The 22772-nt window shown below is 40.4% G+C and overlaps 1 protein-coding gene across 3 annotated transcripts in view; it reads right to left on the minus strand.

Annotated features, from left to right (window-relative positions):
• PRKAG2 (protein kinase AMP-activated non-catalytic subunit gamma 2) overlaps window positions 1–22772 on the minus strand; it is a 231568-nt gene that overhangs the window by 20065 nt on the left and 188731 nt on the right. For all 3 annotated transcript variants that reach the window (XM_069859281.1, XM_069859283.1, XM_069859282.1), the window contains 2 exons: window positions 15053–15162; window positions 383–464 (listed from right to left, as the gene is read on the minus strand). In XM_069859281.1, the coding sequence (XP_069715382.1) occupies window positions 383–464; window positions 15053–15162 (192 nt within the window). The remainder of the gene's footprint in view (window positions 1–382; window positions 465–15052; window positions 15163–22772) is intronic.

Raw genomic sequence — 22772 nt, forward strand, 5'->3', positions numbered from 1 at the left:
GCAATTAAATATTTCTCAGTGCACCTTACTGAGAACATGCAGAGAAAGATATGCTTGTATTGCATGTATATTAGGTTACCATAATACAAAATTCTTCTTTTTACAGTTCGTATTTTCAAATTTCCTTTTTGTGACCGTTACTTTTATTTTTAAATACACAGTCAAATGCATATATTAGAGACCAAATTCCAGATGGTCAGGACCTAAAAGAATCATCATGATTCTCAAAGCATTGCAACACTATGAAAGCTGGCAACATCTCACTCCTCACAAGGAGGAAGGAGAAACCTTCTTGCACAGTACACCTCCAGGATATTGGCCATGGATAGCCCTTCTGCAACAGTAAATTCAAGTAACCCTGAATAATATTAGACTAACTTACCTACAAAACTCTGTTTTTTACTCTCCCACAGTGGAGCTGCTCTCACACCATTTGCCACCAAGGCAAAAAAGGCTTTCTTTACCTGCAAAAAAGAATAAACAACTAAACAAATCTTTGTTCTCAATTTAGCATACCAGACACCAACAGAAGTATTTCCCCTGTTACTAGGAAAAAATGCAATATAAACAGGTAGCTGATACTCAAAACAGAACAAACACCACACATGCCAAACAAAAACCTTACATGTTTGATTTCTAAAATGGTTAAAAAGCTTAGAAAAAAAGCTTAGCTGAAACAGATCTGGTCTTGTTTTGTTATGTGAATATTCTATATGAAAGCCTCTGATGAAGTAGTCAGCTGATACAGCTGAAAAGGTGTTCACTAACCTCAAATTTATGGATATCAAGTAGGAATAAAAGTTATAGCACCCCTCCAAATCATGACATAGGATAAGGTTATACCGTCATTCTCAAAAGACGTGAAAAAACTTCCCTGTGAATCCCAGTTCTTTGAAGCAGGAAGCAGTCAGGCCCCATGCACCTCAGAATCCTGACCTCTTGGTGTTATACTATAGCATGTTATCGTGTCTGTCCTGCCCACAGCCCTAGTCTTCACGCCGAAAACACAATACAGAAGTGACTCTTCTTGTCCAGTTCTTAACCGGTCCAAGAAACACAGTAATTGCAATTGCTTGACAACTGCCATCTGAACAGACCACAATTATACTGTAATATCTTAAGTGCCAATGGGTTCCTCTCCACAACTGTCAGGAATAAAGGGGCTTCAGAGTCCATGGAATCAGCATCCAAAAAAGTAGGGGCAAACAAAAATGTGTGCAGGAATTAAAAGTAAGCCTGGCATTATTAGCTACAGCCTTCTTGGAAAAGTTTGCAAAGCCATCTATACAGCAGCCAGCGTCACACGGTATTTGACAGAACCTCCATTTGACAACGCTTGGTGTTGTAATGTAGCAGTTAAACTTCTAAAAATTAGAAAGGTTTCCACTCTGGACCAGAACACATCACCTCTGCATACACTTCAGTGGTTTGCAGTGTTCCTAATACCTGCTGCTATCCTGCTGTAGCTGAACTCCAGTCTTCAAGATCAGGCTTCTGAAAGCAATCCATATTTCTTGTGACCTCTGTGCAGCTTTTGCTCTGACACCAAGAAGCAAATCTACTCTCCTGACCTCAGCAGATGACAATTCTCAAAGCTGACTCCTGACTTTACAGATGCTTTTGCCACATCATTAAATAACAGGATGATTAACAACCACCACCCCTAAACTGCATAAAACTGAAGATGCCATATGGGGAAAAAAGTACCCATGACCACAAGTAAGACTGTAAGATGCACATCACTTAATATTTATCCAGAAAATGGCCAAATAGAAAGGTCCCAAGGGTATTCAGGCACTTCACTGACAGAAAGTCAGGTAAAGCAAATCCACCAGGAAGACTTCCTTTCCTAACGAAGACTGAAACCACAAAGCAACCCTCCAGACAGACGCATGAACCCCTCCCACATAATAGCATCACACTTAAGAGTTAATGCAGTGAAAGCTAACAACAGTGAGCCATTTGGGGAGCAGATATGAGACAGAAGTGTGTTCACACAGACTACTTCCACCTTGGGGCAATGTAAGTTCTAACCATTCTTCATCAAAAAAAGAGGAATGTACACTCAAACTGCCTGAAATGGAGAGCTTTCAGCTTTGACATCTTCCCATGAGAATAATCATCACACGAGTTAACGGTCATTGTCAACTCATGTCCCAAGTCTTCCACAGGAGTAAGATGTTCAAGCTGTATCAAAGCAGTAAGGTAACAGCTAATCTATTAAAAGCAGGAGGAAAACAGATTTCTTCCAGATAATTATCATACAAGAAAACTCTTCAAGCAAGCTTATAAACTCTGTAATTGATAACCTCGAAAGGAAGCGTGCCCACGGTAGAAAAGATGCAGAGAGCCAACTATAAGACTTCAGGCAACCTCCAAATTCTTGCAATTACTTCATTCTCAGGCACAGCAGCAGCGGAGACCAGCACCCTCATAATGTTCAGATGGGTGAGAAGGTAAGACTGAGGTATTATTTTAGATTCAGAAACAATTCTTCAAAAGAGACAATTCCAAAGATAGACTAGGCAAGAAGCTGAGCTTGTAGACAAACCAGAAGGCAAAGAAAAATTCCTCAAAGAGTCAGTTCTTACCCTGATTCTTTTTGATTCATTTGCAAGTTATTTGTCTCCAAGAATCTTCTGTTAGATCCTATCTTGTCTACCTTTAAAAGACAGATTTTGGAAAAACCAAGGGCTGCTGAACAGATAGAGCTACTGAGAGAGCTCAGATCCTTAAATCCTTCAGAAAATAATAGCTAGGGTATTAGGATACTAAACATTTGACATACTAAATTACCAAAGTTTAGTAAACCAAAACTCATCCCTCTAGGCTGTCCTCACGACCACATGACTACAGCTTAAGTGACATTCCTATTGTTTTCTTCAGTTTCATAGTAGAAAGTGTTATGCAGTTGTTTTTTAAATAAAACAGCAATGCTGTTAGTTCTTAACATTAATACTTGTCTCTTATTTAAGCAAGGTAATTATAAAGCAAAAAACTAACTTGGTTCTTATTTACTAAGACTGCTTGCAAGCACAAACATACATTCATCCACTCACACTCTCCTTTAGTTTCTGTGGTTTATCCATTTAAGTTGCCCAAAGTACTGTTTGGTGGCCAGCCAAAGCACTGGGGTGTGGAGCTGGGCTTCCATCCAGCACATTTGGATGTTTCAGTGATGTTCATGCAGAGAATACCCACAAACACTTTCCTTTCAGATTATATATAATCTGTAGCCTTTGAAGATTTCCACTGCGTCCCATCTTTGGACCTCCAACAGCGTTGTTAATTCTTAACCCCACCAGTGTTGTGCTTTCTCTGATCTTGAGTGTTGGACTGGCCTGACCTTCACAAAACCATTGTTCTTCAACCAGATCTCATAGATTGTTGCTGTTCAACACCATGTACAAACTCTACTTAAACAAAACACTTTGGTTCTTATTAATCATGTAGTGGTCCTAACAAATACAATGAGCCATTAAGAACTTATCTGCCCAAATTTCAAGGTTGTTCTGACACGTATGCTAACCTCACACATTTACTGCATCTTTTCCTAGCCAGCTGGGGGTAACTATCGTTTCTGTGACATGCCCCACCAGCCTCTGATGGAGGTTCAATTGTATCCCACACATGTCATTTCCTCTCTAACTGACTGTAAGAAGTCTAGACATGTGCAATTAGACGAGGAATCCAACTTTATGTGATTACTTGTCTCGCCCACATCCTCTCCCCTCTCCCTTAAGCAGAAGGGTCATGTGGCAAAAGAACACAGTGACTGAAATTCTGGCTGTATCACAGATCACTTCAACAATTACGCTACAGTGAGCAAAACAGGAACAAACTTTTCTTACTACGGGAACTCACTACACCAACTGTGAACAGGCTAAGTGAAAAATTAGACTAATTTAGGTCAGACAGGGCTTCTGGAGGTCATCACTTCTGCAGACCATCCAAATATTTCCACTGTAAGTCTTAAGGAGGATGTAGCCTCTTCCAGTATAACAGTCATTACCAAGACTGAGTTAGACCCAAATAGGAAGTGCTCTTTTTCAGGTAGTAGGATATTTGGAAATCCTCGTCTCTTATGGGTAGTGAGCTCCAAAATAGCTTGATTACAAGACAGTGAAATCAGAAAAAGCGGTAGCAGACAGAAGATTTCAGCATAAAAAGTTTTTCTTCACTGATAGGAAATACTGAAAGGGACACTCCTTGTTATAATACACCAGAACAGAACTCTCACAAGCCCCTGTGGAAATGCACTCTTAATTAAGTATCTGTGAGTGAAGGAAGCATCTGAAAGGATGCCAGCAGGAACAGGGAAGTGATTGTGCCCCTGTACTCGGATTGGTGAGGCTGGACCTCAGTTTTGGGTCCCTCACTACAAGGACATTGAGGCTCTGGAGCGTGTTCAGAGAAGGGCAATGAAGCTGGTGAAGGGGCTGGAGAACAAGCCTCATGAGAGACAGCTAAGGGAACTGGGGCTGTTTAGCCTGAAGAAAAGGAGGCCAGGGGAGACCTTATCTCCGTCTACAGCTCCCTGAAAGGGAGACCTTATCTCTGTCTACAGCTCCCAGAAAGGGGCTTGTAGTTAGGTGGGTGTTGGTCTCTGCTCCCAGGTGACAGGCGATAGGACAAGAGGAACTAGCCTCAAGTTGCACCATGGGAGGTTCAGATTAGACATCAGGAAAAATTTCTTCACCCAAAGGGTTATCAGACACGGGAACAGGCTTCCCAGGGAGGTGGCACAGTCACCATCCCTGGAGGTATTTAAGAGACTGTTAGATGAAGTGCTCAGGAATATGGTTTAGCAGTGCACAGGTACGACTGGGTTTTATGATCTCAAAGGTCTTTTCCAATCAAACGATTATAAGATTCTATGAAAACCGAGTGTTAGCTTGATTCCAAAAATTCAGTGTGTGTACACACACATTTTATCTTGTTTTACCTAGCACTATGTTATGAAAACTGTAAATACAGGCATAAGTGACCAGTGGGTTTCAAACTTGTATTCCATGACTCTCCCATACAGTAAGGGGGGTGACCACTGCTGTTGCAATCCCACTTCCAGTGATACGTGGTGCTAAAAGGTCAGAGTAGAAAATGCTGCTGTACTGAAGGGGACACAACTTAGCACCATAGTCTCAATGCCAAAGTTAACTTGGAAAAGTTGGAAGGTTACAGAATTAATAAACAGTTATGGAACCCCTTCAGTTCGACAGTACCAAGCAGGAGGATGATACAAAAGACTAGTAGCATGGACGGGGGTAAAGGATCTGTCAGAATTTCTGTGGTATGGGTGCCATCCAAGGGCAAGATGATAAATTTGTACCGCTCTCAACTCACCTTTCACCAAAAACACCAACACCAGAGCATCAGCTTTCCCTGCCTGAAAAGCCCCTAACATAACTCCAAGGAATGTCTATTTTATCAGATCAGAATAGAACAGAAGCAGCTCCTTATAAAAACTCCAATAAAAGCTTTATCAGACCTGGTTGATCCTTGACACTTATCACCTCTGATTCCCAATGGATAGATGCTCAAAAGTGAGAGAATATCCAGTGAAAATGACCATGAATAAGTTGGCAAATTCCTGGTCTGGTTTCATGATGACTCTTAAGGGCTACAAAACTTAGGGAACACATGCCACAGAAAATTCACATGTGGACCACAGTATCAAAACTGAATCTATCAGGCAATCACCAAGAAACAATAACCTTTCCTAGCATAAAAAAATACCAGTTTGATATGTAGTTGAATAAAACATGCAAAAGGAAGGCATTCAGTCTTAGCAAGCTGGATAAGAGCAGCTGAAGAAGTACTGTAGAAGATTAAACTCGTACCCATATACTCACATGCTCTTAAGTGTGAAACAGCAATGCACAGAGTGCCTTCTAAATGAGTCCCTTGTAAAGGGGAAAGTTTTCCATTTCAAGGGATAACAGGATACATATCTTCACAGTATGAGCAAACATGACAAAGTCACTCTAGAATAGAGTCTTTGTTCTCAACATTGTAACAAAAACCAATTATCCCGAGGCTTCTCTCTTAGGGGCTAAACACTTGCATTTCAATAGTTCTTACCAAGTAAGAAGACCAGGAGTAGTACAACTAGTCTTTGTTGTCACAGGAAAACCATCAGGCCTCTGGTATGACCTTTGTACAGCATAAGAACTGGGCAACCTACACTTTTCTCCCTCCGTCTTAATGGGTTTGAGCCAACTGACTCTCAAGTGCCTTTGATGTGAAAAATGTGAGGAATGGGGCAACAGTTTCTAGCCCAACATAAACAGAACTATATTTCTTTAAGTACCACAGCAAGTTCTCTGGCTGCCCAAACCTTGGAAGATCTCCAAGAGAGGGAAAAAAAAAGAAAAAAAGTTAAAGCTACTGCATTTGAGGGAGAGGCAAGCCTGATGACCTAGCTACAATAAGACAGGTTTATAACATATCCCCCTTTTTTCCTCACATCACTAGGATTTAGGGTAGTGTTTCTTTGGTACCACAGGTGGAATCTCTCTTTTTGTGTATTTCTTTGAAACAGACTGATTTGCCAGAGAATCTCCACATCAGCTTTCCAAGCAGTCAAGAGGAAAACAGAAAAACACTTCCCAACTTGTAACCTAAGGATGACACCTGTTATCAGGAAACAGTTATTCTCACAGGAATTGCTCTCTTTTCTTTAGGGGATCATTAATCACCTTGCCTCCATATTTCACAAGAAGTGGCCAACCAAACATTGGGAAGGATATTAAACATTAACTTGCAATTATTTTTTTTTTCTTCAAATACGGCTGTGATGCCTGATTCAGACATCTTTAAGTTACAGAAAACCACAGTCCTGTAAAGGAGCTATTTTGAAAAGTTAAACAGTTCAGTGTTTTTATAAACTGTCTTGTCCAGAAGGACTAAACTGTTATGCAAGACTACAAGCAACCATCATAACTGCTTCAAATTTATTTTCCAATTGTTCTGACCTCTGGTTTATGAATTTGGTAAAAGCATTTCCACCTTGAAGGACCTACGACTTTAAAAAATAGGCTATTTAAGGACCTAACAATAAAGACTGTTGCCTAGGGGGAGGGCCAAACAGGTCTTGGAGAAGAATTCCTCCTCTGCCTTGTCACACCCTCAAGTAAAGAAGAGAAAAATTAAGCAAACCTGTTATTAACTGAGAGGCTACGTTCCCTCTAACATCTGAAAAACCCCAACCAACAAACACCTACAAGCAGCTCCGCTAGCTCCTGTTGAATTTTGGAAAGCTTACATGAAACGAAATCAAAATCCTGCTCTCTTTCCAGCAGAAAGGGGCACTCCTGATAGATGATGTACTACTAACATGGACTGCCCAGTGAAATTTAAAAACTGATGGAGTAACACCCTTCAGACCCAAGCTAAACCCGGGATATAATAGGTAGTGTCCTACCCTCAAGTTAAACATGCAGCACACATTCTAGATTTCTCACCAGAGAGTAGGTACCACGGTCACATGCAAAAATTTTCCCCACACTACATCTACATGAAAAGGTACCAATCAGCTGAAGGACGACACCAAACTAAGACCTTATTTGATACTCTATGTCAATTTGCTCATATCGTAGCCAACAATTAAGGGCTTTCCTTCCCCCGCTAACACCACTTATGTGTTCATTTACTCGGGACCTCTTCTAGACATCTGTTGATCCACGATTACGGTCAACTCTTATTCCATCTCAATAAGGCTCTCTGTCAATACTTACTTCCACTTGCTGTTTGAGAGAAGCCTAGGCATTCTAGTAGAAAAATAACATAGCTCTGTTCTCTGGGGAGGGGGAAAAAAATCACTTCAAGCCAAAATTTCTGCTGCTAGATTTCATGCCAGAATGGGCTAAGTCTCACAGGCAGAGGCACTGGGACCAGCTGCATTGGGAAGGGTACAGAAATTCTTTCACAGATTAAGATTCTACCAGAAAAAGTGGTGATGGGGCAGGGAAGGCAAGATGAATGATGCACGACTTTCACTCAGCCAAGCACAAAACAGCTTGGCTACACGCTGTGCAGACAAAAGAATTTCTGCTTAATTGGCATAATGAACTTATATTATCTTCCTCCAAGATCCAGGAATGAACGCTTCCTATTGTTTTTGCGAGGAATTAAGCTCCAAAGGTTGTTGTGTACAAGCAACAGGAGCAGCTCTGAAAAAATACACAAGAGTCTTCCCATATTATGCTACTGATTTCCAGCCTGATCTCAATGAAGGGAGCTTTCATGTGGCCTGCTCAACTGCGTCAACCCACATGCTGGTTAGAGGCTAAAATACATTATTCCTGGGGTTGTGTGGGGTGAGTAAGCATGGAGGGGCGTTGACAGGCCTCGGAACTGCAGACAGTTTATTAGTTTAAAATTTAGCAACTTTCAAGAGGAAAAACCTCAAAGCAGATTAAGGAACAGACAGTCAAGACTTTTGTAAAGCTGTGAGAATGCTGTTGTGACGGTAGACCCAGAGTCTGCTGTGTGTTTCTGGAAGGAAAAGATTCTAGAGCATTCTTCCTAGAAGCCTGATCTATTTCATTACCTTGGAGAGGCAACACCCCAGTCAAGAATGACCTGGAGGAAACAAGAATAATAACTCCATTTACTGAGTAGAGTCAGCACAAGGAAGAGAAATACAAACCCTCTTGTTCTAATGTGGAATCCACTGCATGCTCTGCAGAAGTTATATTTACTTCCAGCTTGTTAACCCACTAAGGAAGTTTCCAGAAGATTGTTCCAAATATTTTTCTAGCTATGTGGTAGAAAAATAAGTATTTGGGCTCTTACTAGAGTTACAGTTACTGACAAGAGCCTACATTAGTGGTAACAGCATCTGGTCTATTACCAACTTGGACAATTTCATTAAACAGAAAGGTTAAATAATCTGATCTTCAAGTCATACAACTGTCCACAACTTCCTCAGGATATAAACTGAAAGAGTTTTTAGGACTCTGAAAGCTTGTCTGTTATGACTATTTCCACATAAATATGATTTTTATTAGTTTATGAAGAAGGGCTGGACAAATACTTTAGAAAAAGCTTCAAGGTCATGGTGAGGAAAGCTATATATATATGTTGTAGTATTAAAATATGAATCAAATATTAAAATATTAAATTACTTTTAAAAGTAAATACAGTTCAGGATGGGGGGAAATGCATTGGTCTCTAAAGAAAGCAAAGGCAAGCGTATGCAGGACCAAGGAAAACAAGTGAAATCGCATTAGTAGATGTTAGTGCTTCCACAGAAGAAGTAAGCCAGCTGACAGAATGTGAATGAAGTGCTACATTCTGTTGACATTTGAATTTAATATAGGAATTACCAAAATTCCTATTTTCCTTCAAAGCATTAGTATCAGTTTCAAAGGAAATTATTGGATTTCTGTGTCACTGTATGTACCTGATACAAATTCAAAACAACATCCAGTGTAAAGGCAGATCTGGATGTCACTTTTTTCCCCCCAGATCATTGCCACAATAAAAGTATTAATACTTACAGAGTACTTAAATTCTGTGAAGACATAAGCTAGTAACCAGTAAATCTGCATTCAGCTCGGAAACTCTTATAAACACAATCACAGAACGGTTTGGGTCGGAAGGGACCTTAAAGATCGCCCAGTTCCATTCCCCCCACCATGGCCAGGGACACCTTCCACTGGATCAGGTTGCTCAAAGCCTCATCCAACCTGGCCTTCAACACCTCAGGGATGGAGCACTCATTACCTCTCTGGACAACTAGTTCCAGTGCCTCACCACCCTCACAGGAAAAGGGTTTTTTCCTAATTTCTAATCTAAATCTTCCCTCTTTCAGCTTAAAACTGTTACCCCTTGTCCCATCACTCCCCGACAAGAAGCCCCTCCCCAGCTTTCCTCTAGGTCCCCTTAAAGTACAGGAAGGCTGCTGTAAGGAGCCTTCTTTTCTAGGCTGAACAACCCCAACTCTCTCAGCCTGTCCTTGTATGGGAAGCGCTCCAGCCCTCAGATTATCTTCGTGGCCTCCTCTGGAGTCGCTCCAACAGATCCACGTCTTTCCTATGTTGAGGACTCCAGAAGTGAATACAGTACTCCATGTAAGGTCTCACAAAAGCAGAATAGAGGGGCAGAATTATCTCCCTCGACTTCTTCTGATGCAGCCCAGGATACAGTCAGCTTTCTGGGCTGCAATCCACATACATTTATTGAATAATCAAAATGAAGAACAACAATGAACCATTCACTGAGTAGCCCTTCAGGGGCAGCCCTTCGAACGCCCTCAAAGAGGCTGTGAAGTGTTTGTTGTTTCATTGTTTGCATCTTGGGATATGTGCAAGACATTAGAAAGACAGTTTATCCACTGTGAGCTGCACACTGTTGCAACTTGCCTAGTTTCCCCACCATCCAGAGAGTCAAATTTCCAAATTTCACAGGACAACTCATAACATCTAATTGTCTCTTGACTCTATTCTTGGTCAGACCAGACTTTCAGAAGTTTCTTTAATATGAAGGGAGCAAAGATAGCATCTTCTCTGGGAAACATAAAAGTCTGGAACTCATCACAGACAAAGAGTATTCATGGGTCACAGGCAGGGGAAAGCCACAGCACTGAAGCAGAGTTCAATATGATTCTACAAATATTTATGAGGAGCAAATACTTACAAACTACATCTGTATTAGCAAACCAAAACTATGAAAGAACACTCCCCGTCAGTCTAAATCAGGAGAACTGTGTCAGCCAGCATTCTCCCAGACAGCACTGGCCATTTCTCAGGGTTCAGTACAGTCTAGGGACCATTTCAGGTAGGCAGACCAGAGGCAGATAACCTGTTTTGGGGGAAATGTAAACTAAACTGTGCTAAGGCAAACTGAGCTGTGCCAGCTGGCCTCAGGCAGGTAAACGGACTTTGGCTCAGAACATTTTATTTATATAGATGTTGCTTCAGTCTGTGCCAAGTGACACATTCTCCAGCTGACGCACAGCACACTTCTCCCTTACCATATACACGATCTGATGCCTAACGAAGTGCATGAGATACACCATTTGCTTTCACCACTGCCCAAGGTACGTGCCAGCTGCACAGGTGTATTCTGGACACTCAAGACCAGACTGGTGTGCTAGCATGAGAAGCAGCAAGACGTTTGGTAGCTGCTGAAATTGAGAGGCTGTGTCTTGTGGCTGACAGATAGGCAGCACTGAAGAGATTGCGGGCCCCTTCCTCTTTATTAGTCATTACTGTCGCAATTTAAGGCTTTCTTTCTGTTTCCAGTGCAATGACAACTTACCATCTCCTGTCCTGTTCAGAGTTAAAACAAGATTCCTCAAGCCTTTACGCTAAATCCCTCTAAGACACTGAGACTAAACATTTACTTTTATGCTTCAGCTGTATGACTTGTGCCACATTATGTGTTTTCTCACAGCTAACAAGAGCTTTGGAAGACTTTCCACAACATCTCATGATTTTGTGTAGAAGAGGTAAAAGGGGTAAAAACATGTGATGTGTGCTGTGACTGCTGACCAGCAGAGGGAGACGGGATACTATAATCAAAAAAAACCCAACAGCAGAGTCTTTCAAAGGATGCCATTAGAACAACACGACTCCACTTCTTCCATTCATTGGTACTAGTTTACTCTAAGGGAGGCCAAAACTGAGCCCTTGTATATTCTGGTTTAGCTCTAGCCCTCTTAAAAATCTGAATTCAAACTTTTGGAGAACTTTTTCAAGGCAGCAGGCTTGTTTGTTTGTTTTAAGTTAGGAGAAACATTGATTTGTTAGTGGTGAAATAGATCCAGGAAAGATAAACACTTGCAAAATACTCTCAGTTTGAGAGGATTCATGGATACTGAATGCTTCAAAGCTGTGTACTACATTTTGAAAAAAATAAGAATTGATGTGAAGTACAAAGGTACTGGAAAATAAGTATATATTAAAAATTACTACAAAAAAACATTATAGAAGTTATTGTTTGACTAGCCTTACTAGGTACGTTCTCCACCATATACTTATTTTGTTGGTTTTGTTTGTGGTTTGGTTTTTTATTTATAAAAACCTTTTCTATTTTTATATTTCAGCCACACTGATCAACGGATCAAGCCTAACAAATAAAATGAGTTTTGAAGATGCTGAAGGTGGAGCATTCATACAAGGTGCTACGTAAAGGACTACAAAGGAGACATTGAAGAGAAAGATTTAGAAGACCTCTGATCAGTGTAGCCCAAGATGCGCACTCACATCAACCCGTTTAATGTTTTCTTAAATAACCTTGTAAATTACTAGTATTGCAACATCTGCAAAGTTGGAAGCCAGGGCCAATGCTGGAAGAGGATTACTGCTTTAAAATAATATCATGACTTTATAATCAAAAAGCAATGCAAGCGGGATTAAATGTAACAGTGCATAGTCCACAACATGCAGGATGGACACAAAAAAACCCCACTCTTCTCCAGTAATCAGGTTCAAGATACAATTTACATCTGTCACAGACGAGAGTCTGAACGAATAACCACAGACTTCCCTTCCACCACCACCACCACACTTTTAAATACTAGGAAAAATAAACCGAGAACATGACCTCATAATCGTAGAGCAAGGCATGCCTAATTCTTCTCCACTTGTAATACATGATGCTCATTAGGGATCCCAATCAAGACAGGGATTTTGGTGGAGTGTTGGTGGAGGTTTTTCCGTTACCATTAAGTCACCTGTTTCCCTTTACGGTGAAAATTCACAAGGTTTATTCACTCACACTCTGCTTCTCCAAGAATTACCTTACCCTGGCTCACCAACTGGAGGTGAAACTAACTTCTTGAAGTTAATTGCTAGAGCTGTGTTGAAATAACACTATGAAACTGGTACCTGGCATGATTTGATGTAGCTCACCAAGAGATCTGGGGAATACAAAAGGAATGGGTGACCTGTCCAAATGGTCCCAAGAGTAACTGGTTCATGGAATAAATAAAATTGAACTTCCCGACTACAACAGTGACCGAGCTCAAGACTTTGATGCCAGTGACCACTGACTGCTTAGAGCTCCCCATACCGTGGGTCATGTCAACGAGCTGCAGTTACCAGCTCCCAAAAGATCATCTCATAGCGTGAGAAGAAATATCCTCTGGAATGAAAAGAAAGCTAGTGATCTTTGAGAGGACCCGAAACAGCGTCAGTTAGTGCTACCATCCCAAATTTAACCTTTCAGGTCAAACGAGTCTGAAATGTTTAGCCCCAAGTTGACAGCTATTCCTCAGTTTTAGAAGAAGGAAGGGGAAAAAACTGCAAAACTTCTTCCCTCTGAGACAGTGAAAAAGTCAACACAATGAACCTCCCAAAGAAGCAAGCTTCTGAGACACAAATTTCTGAAAAGGAATGTGACAAAGCAGAGTAGGGTCAAGTATTCATTACTATCATATCTAAATGTAACAGATTCCCTTCATTAGAGCTTGCAGTGCTTGTACAATCAAAGTTGATGGGACAAAAACAGTCAAGAAGTGGAATACACAAAGAAAGGCAAGAATGTGAACGTTTAAACCCTGTAGGACTGATGTCTGTATGCTTAAAAGCTGTTCCACTAAGAGGCTACCTTTTCTCATCTCTAATCACAGATCAGGTGCCTTTTCACTACAAATTCCAGCATCCAGTAAAGCACACGAAGAACCCTGAGAAAATAAAAGCGACTGTTCCACCGATACCAAGGTGGAACAAAAAGTAGAAGCCTGGTTTTCTGGGTGAAGAAGGAAATAATCTAATATGAGACAATGGTGACTGTTACATTCAGCATTGCCTTCTCAGCTACCAGATCAATGAGCAGCAGGAGGTTCTTTGGCACATGGGTAGAATCTTAACCACAGCCCTGCTGAAGTTTTAACATAGTTTTAACCAGTACTGACAGGATACTTACCTTGGATGACTTGGCCAAGGCATCAGAGGCAACACATTGTAGCCTCAGCGTGCTCAGAGTCTAAACAGAGCCAAGAGATGAAGGAAAATCCCTCACCAGTGAGATGCCTGGATAATCAAAACAGTCCCAGGCTGAAGTTAAAGCTGCATTTTTTGTACTGAACAAAAACTGAAGCTCCAGTGCTTTTAGCCATGCTGCAAAGCTGAAGGAGGATGCTGTTGTGGTCACTCTACAAACAGACTAAAATGTATGCAGTGCTCTTGATCCTTACTATTACTTTGCTTGTTGTGCAGTGCTGGCTTTCCACCTTTCAGACAGTAGCACTCAGTCTAGCATTGCAAGTGATTATCTGATATGCAAGATGGTTTTGTGAACATTTTAGGACTAAGTACACGCTTGCCTCTGACTGTGGAAAGCTAAAGTCTAATTGAGCAGTACATTCCAGACCAAAATTACTTCACGGGCTTAATTAAGACAGAATTGGAGCATCTTTAAAAGGAAAAACACACCGAAACAAACAAAAACCAAAGCAAGCCAAAAAACATCAATTGCAAAATCCAGGGAACAAAAAGAAAGCTACAGCTTTCTACAACACTGGAGAACAGATTAATTGGTTTCTATAGCAGGCAGCTAATGCCTTCTTTTGGCAATCAAACTCTTCAGATGGAGCCAAGAGTCTAGCAGATGATTTACTGATTAAAGTAAAATGAGAAACTGAAAACAAAATTTTTCTGGAGAATGTAATAATTTGCTCGATTAAGCCATCCATTTTAGTCCTAAATTGTCTTACCAATATAGCGGGAACAGGCTCAAAATACCTGCATACTCTAGCTATTGCACAAGAATTGTTACATAAAATGTCTTTATGTGAATTCTGATAGTCAATGAAGAAGCAAATCTAAGTTTAAGTTCATTTAAAAGTTTTTTCAGATAGTGATTCCAACTGCAAAACAAATTAGGTGTCTTCTTTCTGTTCTGCTAGGAAATCTCCCTCCATCTCCTCTTTTAGTATAACATGAAAGATACACTTGAAACAACACAGTTTTGCACAGTCAAAGCACAGAATTATGGGGGAATTTCTCTTCAAGAGATCAAGTGTCATTTAACACTCAGGAAACACTAATTTAAAGAACAATTAGCTGCAAGCAAAGGCAGACTGAAAGGAGAAAATACTCACTTGTAGCGTAGTGTCGAAAACAACAAGCTTAGAGCTTGTCGGAACAATGTCATAACACTTGTGTGACCTCATGAATCGCACATAAATGTCACTTTCCGATTCTTCAAGTGCTGTAAGTAAAAACATTATGTTGTTTTATTTAAGTAACCTTAAAAAAAAAAGTATAAACCATGCCAAATCAACTGAACACCATTGCAGAGAGCCACCCCTAAAGCAAAATGCAAATTCACACTTTCAGATCTGGACAGACAGCCACAGTTTTGCACTTTACAGCTCAGACACATCTTTCCTTTCAAATTAAATACAACAAACACAAAATGCATTGCTTCTCCTTGATGAGAAAGGACTTGCATACTGAAGAGTTATATTTAAAAAAAACTCAGTTTTCTAACAGCAGACTATGAGAATATGCATCCGAACTCCAGCTACATACTGAGGAAGCCAGTTCAAAGCTTAAGTGGAGTCAGGCTTGACTGATTCAAACTCCTTAAATTAATATTGCTCCAATCTCATCTCAGTTCGGTCCACTTTTCACATAGTAATTTTGTATTTTCTGAAGAAGCAGCAAGCAAGTAAGTAATCAGTTCCATTCTCCTTGGGCTATTTCACATACAGCATCACAAATCAAACACTTCATAAATAAATAACAAGATCCACTTAGGCTGGGGTGGTTTTAGTGTGGGATATCTGTAGCCAGGACATGCCATCCAGTCCATACTGAATTATTTACTTTGCATTTGTTAGAGTTTAGATGCATACACCTACAATCTCCAGATGTACTCAGGTACATTAACTTATTTTTAAGGCAATTTGGCCCTCTATTCCTTACAGCAGGTACCTAGAATTTGGTGAAGATTAACCCCTCCATCAAATACGTACCCTTTAGGTCTTGTCATAATAGTCAAAAACTTAATCATATTTTAAACTTTTGAAGGGTGGAGAAAAAAAAACAAAAACATAAAAGAGCTTGAAATATCAACTGATCATTAAAGAACATACTAAGAAGCTAAAAAACTCAACCCCCTCATTTGCTAAATTTGCTCAAAAATCAACCATCTACCACTGGACAAATTATTTGTCACTTCCAAACAGTGGCTCAGCATATCTGCTTTATTACAACTCTACAGAACTAAAACTGGACCTCCTCTGTAAGCAGCCACTCTAGGATACAGGTAGTAGTCTCTTCTACATATTAAGCACGCCCTTCACCTCTGACTCACATTCCTCTTTGAAAAAAAAAAAAAAGAAGTAAGCCTTTTAGGCATTGAAACACAAGCAATGTGAAATAGAAGTTCCACAGGAACACAGAAGAGAGTCCAACTGGGAGGAAGCAGAGGAAAAGAAGAAAATAATTTATTGGATTTATGTTCCTATAAAGGTCAGGACCAGAAGGCAAAATAGCAGGAGCTAGGAAAAGTTGGTAACAGATCAGGAAACCATGTGAGCAAACTGATAGGCAAAGGTCTAGAGAGACAGACTTGGACAATGCTGATGCGAAAAAAGTTGAGATGATCCCAAAGGGGAACTGGTACCGACTTGTCAAGGGTGTGTATAGAAGAGGTTAAAAAGGCTAGTTTGGGACAGAGAAAGCTTTAGGTAACTCCATAATATACTAACAACTTATCATCCTCTAACTTCTGCAACAGCATAAACAGCTACTGTCAGTATGATATTAATTTAATGACGCTGGATAAAGAGAGATGTTGGGGTTTTTTGTTTTGTTTCATTGTTCCTTTTTCAATGCACAAACTAGAAGTGGGACACTAAGCATCAAAAACAATTTTAAACAACATTTAGATAACGTACCAAGAACTCTGGTCTTTAGGAAATTACAGTTGCTTCTACAACCATCAATGCAGTCCCTCTGTGCAGCATTGAAGTACTTATTCAACGTCAGCTTTTTCCATGGGACAGTACACAATAAGAACTGCACTTGAAATGGTAAGTCAAATCACTAGAAAATAAGGGTGACCGTTAACATGACAGTGACCATTAGAGAGAGACTGCACTGTCACGCCTTTCCCCAGCCCTACAAAAACTACAGCAGTCAGCCTACAGAACAGGATGAGACTAATTTCTTCCAATTTCAGTTCCCCATCTCTTTCAGTAGATCCATTCCAACTGGATGAAGTCTGTTCCCCGCACGGACTGAAACTGGTTCTCCAAAACCTCAGCAACTACCCACAAAATAGTATAAGCACATGTAGCCATGGAAATTATTATTCTGAATTTGTACTTCCTATTCAATCTGTAGCCTTAACAATGTGACTTTATACTCAATTATGCATACTACAGGTAGAAACAAGCCTAGAAACCAAGCGACCAACTATTTTTAGCTAAAAAAATTACACTCTTAGCAGATCATTGATCAATACAGTTTCACCAGCCTAACAACAATTACGCAAATTACATATAGCGCAGTAACTGCAAAGTAGGACATGATGCCAGATTTAATCAGGTAGGTCTGTTAACGGCAGCCACGGTTAAGACCTCTGTACTGACTAGCACAGTAAAGAAGGTGCATCTGTATCCCTCCTCTCGCTCACCAAAGCCTCACGCTCCAAACATATAATTTTGACTGGACCTCAATGACCATAACCTACTGCATGGGATCAGTTAGATACCATCTCAGCCTACGTTGTCTTCCAGCTCAGAAGAGGACACCACAAAGCAACTGCTTCCCAGACTGACACTGGAAAGTTACAACTAGAAACACTCAGAAGCTCTCTGTAAGCACTGTCTAACAAACATATAAATAGGAAAGTCTAGCAGGATTTGAACAAGGATCCAATTGTTCAGTTGCAGCTGAGGTTTATTTCTACAGAAGATCCTTATACTATAAATAAATATAATGCACTGCTTTATAAGTTACCGACTAACCATGCAAAACATAAGCAGGACTGATAGAACCCATGTCCTACAAAACTTCATCAACTGCTTGTTGGAGAGGATATTCTAGACCTTTTAACAGCTTCAGCTATTTGGAATTACTAAACAGATGCTGTATTTTATTTCTTTGTACAAGTATTGTAGGTGCATTAAGAACACGTAGCTGCTCAAGGGAGAAAAGGTCTCTTATGTTGAAGACTTAGCACATCTCAGGGGCGCACTCCCACCCGTTTCTCCTGCACAGTACAAGTGGATATGGCACGGTCGTCTTTACCGTTCCTTTCACCTTCCAGAGGACAAATTTACTGCTTTTGGTGGTATCCAACCACTACTGTGCTGCAAAAACAAATAATGAAATATAAATACCCTAATCTCCATTAGGATAATTCTACTTTATTATCCATTTATTTTCTAGTTCCAGTCTTAATTACTTTTCTGATAAATGATCATCCCGATCATCCTTTCTGGCTACTATTAAGCTTATGCAGTCTCATCCATTACCCGCAAAGTAGTACTCCCTTCAGATGAACAAGAACAGACACCCTTCTGCTTGACTTAAAACCTCACTCAGTTGCTGCATGTCATCCCTGATCTGCATAGGAGATCATCCACCCAACCTGCAGGAGCCATCCTTTCACCACAGAATCGGTAACGTATTTGGATGTTGGTATGACAATGGTGACTATATGAACAAGAGGTGACAAAAACCTCTGCTCCTGATTGAGGAAATGACTGAAGTATCCAAAATTAGACCTGCATAAGATGACTCACAGAAGCCCAGTTACACTAATTTAAAGCTTAAGACGTCTTAAGCTGAGTCACACTGATGGGCCACAGAGGGGGAATACTAGATGTTACAGTCCAACTTCTTAGATCAGGGACTTCCTAAGTGAGTCATTCTCCTCCTTGGAAGCTGAACTAGAGTCCTAACAGTGCTAAGCACAGTCTGTCTTCGACATTCCTGTCGACTGTATTCTTTCTCCTTTGGTCAGATGCTCAGTGTATGTCTTTCCCATATTGCTGCTGCAACAGCTCTTGCAAGGGGTGGGAAGATAGAATGGCACTAGACAATTATGGTTGCTCTGACGTGGCAAAGGCAGCTGCAGATAAGCCTTGTCGAATACATGTGCTGGACCTTAGCTTAGGTCCAGACCAAGTCTTGGGACACTGCCTCCAGCCAAACCTCAGCTTCCTACAGCTCATAAGGTGGAAGACAGTTGGCTCACAGAGCAGGTTCCAAGAAGTGGGTACCTTAATCTACAGAAGGACTGAGGGAATTGAATGTATATTTCCATGTGGGTGTTCATTCATGAAAGCTTATTTATTGAAGATTCAGATCAACGTAATTTCATAAGTGGACACTCTCCACGCACACCTCTTCTCCCCAAGTCATAGGTGAAGGCAAAACATCCAAATCTCCAGTGTTGCCTTCTGCATTTGTTTAATAGAGCACAAACAGAAGTCACTAAAAGGCTACAGGATTTTTTACCACTAACATAAATCTGAAGTTGAGAGCCTCATGACACAGCCTTTTACAGAGTAAACTCTCTCTCTGCACTTTTTTATTCCTACAGGTAGAGATCCTTTCGAGCGGAAGATGAATCTGTTGTTATTTCTGCCACTCCACTCCCCAATCTTATCCACTCAATACCAAATTATTTTTACTCCTTTCCTTTCACTCCCCAAACTAACATTATATATGCTTTAACTTTTTATTTCAGGCAGTAAACATTATTTACAAACACATCGCAGCCCCCTCCTTTTTTTTTTTTAACAGATTAACTATTCAGCAATACTGACTCAGAGCTTGCAGTGGGACTTGATACTAAGTATAACTGTCTATTTAGAGAGCTCTAAGGTAGAACTATCATATGAATGCTCCTCATAAATGAAAAGGAAACTTCCACAGCATTACTGTAGCTTTCCCTTCAGAATTTCAAGGCTTTAAAGGAAGAAGAAACAGAAGAGCAAACAGAAGAAGTACCTGCAGATGGAGAACAGGAACATGCACTTACACATATGGTCAACACATACTGAAAAGCCTTCGAATACTGTGACTTAAAAAACTAACTAAAGTTCTTCAGAAGTGTTTACTGCCAACCACAGGCTGTACTTCTGCACTATATTCATACTAGGCTGGCCCAACAACAAGACGATTCGTGCTTCATAACTTCAACAACACAAAATCATGACCTTTTGTATTATATTTTGTATCATAGCTATACTATTCTACTTGTACTTCTGCACTGGTATCCAGTCACATCTCAAGTTTGGCCTCTGGTTCCAGGAGCATTTGAAAGGAAGACAGAGGGTTACATAGAGACTATTTTCTCTCATCTGCATTAATTCCACCACAGACCACGATCACGCTGCTCCAGCTCTCTACAGCACCCCTGATCCTCATGGTTAGATTGAGAGTTGGTAGCTCTAGTGGTCATCTAACATTTGAGGAACACAAAGAACTCTTCTTAAGGACCTAAACAACAGCTTCTGTAACTGACATTTCTAAATTTAGTATGAAATTAGCTGTCAAACTTTAAAGGCCCTTTAAAAGTACGAAAAAACCAGCCTATAGCAGTATGTATGTAATACACTCCACTAACTCTCCTGCTAGGTGAACAACTTGAAGAAATACAGAAACCACATATACACACACTAATTCCACCACCCCTGCAATTTTTCATCAGAATAAGTCTGTGAAGCAGTGCAACATTAAAAGCTTAGAGTTTTCTTACAGCAGCAGGAGCTAAGCACTCCCAACACCAGACTCCTGACTACCCTTAATCTACCCACAGCCAGTTCAGATGGTGGATAAAAGGAAATGGGGAAGAGCAGAACTGCACTTTTTCATAACGCTCTCACATGTACTACATAACCTAGTTACTGGGAAAAAAAACCCCAAACACTGTACACATACATGTCTATATTTCATGTCTATATTTTAGGTTACTCCAAGTGACAGGCCTACTTTAAAGAAGTCAAGTCATATGTTGAACATGACAATCCAGATGCTAGATAATTAACACGTCACCATTAAGAGACTAAAGATTTTTCATCCTGGTGTTTACTACAGAACTGATCCAACAGCAATACGTTAGGTGAAGTTAATCAGTATAATTATACTGATAAACACTTCCAAGACAGGCGTTGTAACAAAAAAGCACTCTATACTATTGTCTTGTAACACTTAATCAAGTAAAATAATTAAGCCTTCTGTTAACAAAAATAACAAACCCTTAGACAAATACACATCATCACAGTGAAAACAGGCATTGGAGAGTTGTTCATGTACATCTGGCTTCAGCTGCTGCTCAAAAGAGAATTTTTTCACATCCCTTGCCAACACTCCTTTGCCAGCAAATACAGAATAACTCTACCTTTTCAAAGGCCACTTCTAAAGATGTGGCTCCACAGCAGCACAAGCCACAGCACAGCATAGTAGTATCAGCAGCTGCTAATCCCCTTGCGCTGGCTTTGTGGTTCCATTCCCTCTTTCACACTAATTCTGGATTTATACGGAACAGTTCCACAAGTTGGCTGGAAAAGCCAAATAGGTCACAAGTTATCAGCTTCCTAATAGTGACAGTTTTAGGTCTATTTTGCTCCCACATCTAGCCATGTGGTGAGCAGATTATTCTGGCTCTTCCCTTACACTGGAAGCTGTACACCAAGCTGTACCGTACAAGGACACCATCCTTGCTGTGGTCCCTAGCCATTAGCTCAGCTATGCCAAATGGCACCAGAAGACACCAGGGTAACTAATCACTCCAATAAGCCAGCGCAAGTTACCCTACTGTCACAGATAACCCTTGGCAAAGCACAATAGGTAAAGTATGTCATTAACTTTGTAAATTGTTCTTTTGCCTGCATTTTTATCTGAAATTTGTCATCAAAACTGGCTATAAAAGTTTCTGTTCGCCCCTAGTCTGAACTTACTAGATGAGCTCCTCAATATCCTTGATAACCTCTCCCACAACTTTCACAATGAGGTAGCAGTCCTCATAAAAGCCGCAACACCTCTAACAGTTCTAAAAACATATCCAGAACAGATATAGTTAATCCACTCCAAGAGCAACAATGACACGACATGGTAAGAACCGCAAACTGTTCCTCAGAGGAGTCTACATGCTCACCAACAGCCTTTGAAACATGATTTTTTAAGGGAAACGGAGGCATCTGTATGAAGAAGTGGGGTTTCAGGAGCAATGTTCCAGGAATCAAATGTTCAGGCAGGATTTTATCGGCATTCCCCAGCTAGAGGACAGCCAGGAACAGATTCTGAAAAGGTATCCAGTACTCTGCCTTGTACAGCATGTTGCTGTGATCACGAACAACAGATTTACTTCAAGATAAATATCACTAATTTGTTAGATTTTTAGACAGGTTTGAATGATCCACAGACAAATTAAAATGTACATGGTGTATCCTGTGAAAAGCATGGGAACTGAGGGACTGGGAGATCAGAACAAGAAACTGCTACTTTGTCAAAGAATAAGGCAGTAATAGGGCATGACTTCTCAGTCTGCTGAGCTGTCTGCTGAAGAGCCAAGAACACTGAAAACAGTGGGCAAGAAATAAGGCACCAGAAGCTGATTCAATGTCAGACTTGGTAGGAGAAGAATACTAACATAGTTGAAGAAGGGCAAGCACAGAAAAAAGCAGTTCTCTTGTACTGATTTATTTGATTATTTGATTTCTGTTTATACAAGAGGAAAATTTCTCAGCAAACCAAAAAATGCCTGACCAAAATAACCAGTCATGTAATCAGTCACAGGATAAGTCTGAGGGGGTAAAAGATGATCATAGAATAATTTGGGTTAGAATGGACCTC

The sequence above is a fragment of the Phaenicophaeus curvirostris genome, chromosome 6 (genome assembly GCF_032191515.1).
Source record: "Phaenicophaeus curvirostris isolate KB17595 chromosome 6, BPBGC_Pcur_1.0, whole genome shotgun sequence".
Classification (NCBI taxonomy): Eukaryota; Metazoa; Chordata; class Aves; order Cuculiformes; family Cuculidae; genus Phaenicophaeus; species Phaenicophaeus curvirostris.